Below are 3,747 nucleotides of genomic sequence, written 5' to 3' on the forward strand. Positions count from 1 at the left end.
TGTCCGCTGTCTACCCCTACCTGTGTAAGGGTTCTCAGCAGTCTCTGCTCACAACTGAGCTCCCGTTGTCCGCTGTCTACCCCTACCTGTGTAAGAGTTCTCAGCAGTCTCTGCTCACAACCGAGCTCCTGTTGTCCGCTGTCTACGCCTACCTGTGTAAGGGTTCTCAGCAGTCTCTGCTCACAACTGAGCTCCCGTTGTCCGCTGCCTACCCCTGAAGGATCCCTGCCTGGCTGGCCAGGACTCCAGCTCTCTGGTCTCCCCCTCAGGGGCCGGCCTGCTGCTGGTGGAGACGCTCCTGGATGAGAAGAGGGAGGCGCAGGGCAGCCTGATACAGTCGCTGAACATGCTGGTGCAGACTGAGGGGAGGGAGCGGAGCAGAGGCGAGTACCAGTGCTTGCTGGAACTGCACGGCTTCCACCAGGTGCAGGTGGTGCACTTGGAGGGTGTCCTGGATGCCATGTTGGCCACCAGAGTGGCCCCCTGAAGCCCAGACAGTGTGTTCATTATAGGGACGTCCTCCCCCAGGCTGCAGGTGGACCACCCGGTCCCCAGGTACCACAGGATAGTCACATAGGAGCGTGCAGTCGTGGCTGAATAAAGAAAGTAAAAGTCTGTCCATGGCTCCTCTGTGAGAGTTCTTGATGAGGGAGGAGGCTGCATTTGGGAAGAAGGGGACAGTGGCTGCATTTGGGAAGGAAGGGAAAGAGGCTGCATTTGGGGAAGAGGGAGGAGATGGAGGCTGCATTTGGGGAGGAGGGGAAGGAGACTATATTTGGGGAGGAGGGAGGAGATGGAGGCTGCATTTTGGGAGGAGAAGGAGGCTGTATTTGGGAAGGAGGCTGCATTGGGGAGGAGGGAGGGGATAGAGACTGCATTTGGGGAGAAGAGGGAGGAGGCTGCATTTGGGGAGGAGGGGAAGGAGGCTGCATTTGGGGAGGAGGAAGAAAAGGAGGCTGCATTTGGGAAGGAGGGGACGGAGGCTGCACTGGGGGAGGAAAGGAAGGAGGTTGCATTTTTGGAGGAGACAGGTTACATGTGGGGAGGAGGGGAAGGAGGCTGCATTTGGGGAGGGGGGTATAGAGGCTGCATTTGGGGAGGAGGAGGGGAAGGAGGCTCCATTGGGGGAGGAGGAGGAGGAGGTTGCATTTTTGGAGGCGATGGAGGCTGCATTCAGGGAGGAGGGTACGGAGGGACAGCAGGGAGGACTGTTCAGCCCGGCAGACGTCCTGGGAGCCAGCAGCCTTCCAGAGTAGCCGGTGGGGACTCCCGGGGAGGGTGGTGGGGACACGGGTTTCTCACGGCTGCTACGAGGGTGCCGTCCACCAGGCAGGGTCTTGGCCCTTCTCCGCACCCCAGCCTGCATCTTCCCATCTTCCGCACGATTTCCAGTGTTTCCTCTGTGGGAACACCATCGCTGCCGCTCACCCCGGACGCCGACAGGCCATGGAGTGGCAGTTCTCCGGGCAGCTTCGGTCTCTCCTGTCTTGCTGCAGACTGTCACGAGCCCAGCCCCTCCTGCAGAGCTGAAATGCGTCTGTAGAACACCCCCTCCCCAAGTCCCGGCAGGCCAGACTCACGCCTGCCCTGCAAGGCCCTCCTGGGCACACAGTCACTGCGGCTTTAGGGAGCCCGGCAAATCCACATTTCCCCCGCGCTCCACTCCCAGTTCCTGCTGCCGGGCTGTGTCCCGACCCTCAGACGTCAGTTCGCCCTCTGGTGCCCACACAGCCCCCTTTCCTCCCTGGCCCCTCCAGGAACAGGTGGGCCAACCTGGGGCTGGGCTGGGGCGGAGCCCTGCAACCCACAGCCTTGACCTTGAGGAGCACTGAGGTTCAGGCAGGATCTGAAAAGCGGGGAAAAACGCAGCTGGGTGTCCGTCTGCGTTATATTTCAGCTGTTTTCTTTTTTTTTTTTTTTTTTGAGACGGAGTCTCGCTCTGTCGCCCAGGCTGGAGTGCAGTGGCCGGATCTCAGCTCACTGCAAGCTCCGCCTCCCGGGTTTACGCCATTCTCCTGCCTCAGCCTCCCAAGTAGCTGGGACTACAGGTGCCCGCCACCTTGCCCCGCTAGTTTTTTGTATTTTTTTAGTAGAGACGGGGTTTCACCGTGTTAGCCAGGATGGTCTCGATCTCCTGACCTCGTGATCCGCCCGCCTCGGCCTCCCAAAGTGCTGGGATGACAGGCGTGAGCCACCGCGCCCGGCCTGTTTTCCTTTTTTTGTGACGGAGTTTGGAGTTTCGCTCTTGCTGCCCAGACTGGAGGGCAATAGTGTGATCTCAGCTCACTGCACCCTCCACCTCCTGGGTGGCCTAATTCAAGGTGCCCGCTGGACACGTGGGTGTGGTTTTCTGCAGTGGTCATGCGTGATCGCAACACCCAAGTCACAAGCTGCTGCACCCTTACCTTTGCCTAGCATCACAACAGTATGTGTAGGTTGCTTTGTGCTTTAAGAAAACAGCTGAAATAGGCTGGGTGCAGTGGCTCACACCTGTCATCCCAGCACTTTGGGAGGCCGAGGCGGGTGGATCACCTGTGGTCAGGAATTTGAGACCAGCCTGGCCAACATGGTGAAATCCCGTCTCTACAGAAAATAACAAAAATCAGCCGGGCGTGGTGGCGGGTGCCTGTCATCCCAGCTACTGGGGGGAGGCTGAGGCAGGAGAATCGCTTTAACCTGGGAAGCGGAGATTGCGGTGAGCCAAGATTGTGCCATTGTACTGCAGCCTGGGCAACGAGAGTGAAACTCTGTCAGAAAAGGAAAGGAAAGGAAAAGGAAAAGAAAGAAAGAAAAGAAAAAGAAGAAAAAAGAAAACAGCTGAAATAGGCTGGGTGCAGTGGCTCACGCTTGTAATCCCAGCACTTTGGGAGGCTGAGGTGGATGGATCATCTGAGGTCAGAAATTTGAGACCAGCCTGGGCAAAAAAAAAAAAAATTTGAAACCCTCTCTTTACAGAAAATACAAAAATCAGCCGGGCATGGTGGTGGGTGCCTGTCATCCCAGCTACTTGGGGGAGGCTGAGGCAGGAGAATCGCTTGAACCCAGTAGGCAGAGGTTGCAGTGAGCCAAGATCGTGCCACTGCACTTCAGCTTGGGCGACAGAGCAAGACTCCGTTTTAAAAAAAAAAAAAAAAAAAAAAAAAAAGAAACTGACCTCTATGTATTTTCTGTAATATAAATTATGTGTTCTGTGTACAGCCACGTGTGTAGAGGTGTGTGTTCAGGTGTGCATACGTACATACACACCCATCTGCGTGCACACACACAGATACGGTCACAGGTGTCACTGAATGACACAGCCTGCTACTCACAGAGCTGTGCGGCAGGGCCCCGGCTCCTGGCCTGCTACTCACCTGGGCTGTGCGGCAGGACCCCGGGCTCCTGTGCTACAAACCCGGACGGCAGGTGAGTGTGCCGAGAGCCGTAGACCTGCTATAACACAACGGTAGGTATTTGTATGTCTACAAACAAAGGCACAGGAAAACTACAGCATTACCATCTCCTGGGACCTCTGCTTCTCTAGGAAGGCCGCTGTTGACTGAGAGATTGTTACCGGGCACACGTGACTGTGTGTAATTCTGGACAGACTCCGTTTTTTTTTTCTTTTTTTCTTTTTTGAGACAGAATCTCGCCCTGTCGCCCAGGCTGGAGTGCAGTGGCGCGATCTCGGCTCACTGCAACCTGTGCCTCCCGGGTTCAAGCAATTCTCCTGTCTCAGCCTCCCCACAGTAGCTGGATTACAGGCGC

At 56.5% G+C, this 3,747-nt stretch overlaps 1 protein-coding gene across 1 annotated transcript in view; it reads left to right on the forward strand.

Annotated features, from left to right (window-relative positions):
- The window catches only part of LOC105500635 (N-acetylserotonin O-methyltransferase-like protein), a gene marked incomplete at its 5' end in the record, with an annotated part of 25,991 nt that extends 25,374 nt beyond the window's left edge, over positions 1-617 (forward strand). The window contains one exon of the mRNA XM_011926219.1: positions 270-617. Within this exon, the coding sequence (XP_011781609.1) occupies positions 270-487 (218 nt within the window). The remainder of the gene's footprint in view (positions 1-269) is intronic.
- Positions 618-3,747: the final 3,130 nt, after the last annotated feature.

The sequence above is a fragment of the Colobus angolensis genome, unplaced genomic scaffold, assembly GCF_000951035.1.
Source record: "Colobus angolensis palliatus isolate OR3802 unplaced genomic scaffold, Cang.pa_1.0 Scaffold677, whole genome shotgun sequence".
NCBI classification, from domain to species: domain Eukaryota; kingdom Metazoa; phylum Chordata; class Mammalia; order Primates; family Cercopithecidae; genus Colobus; species Colobus angolensis.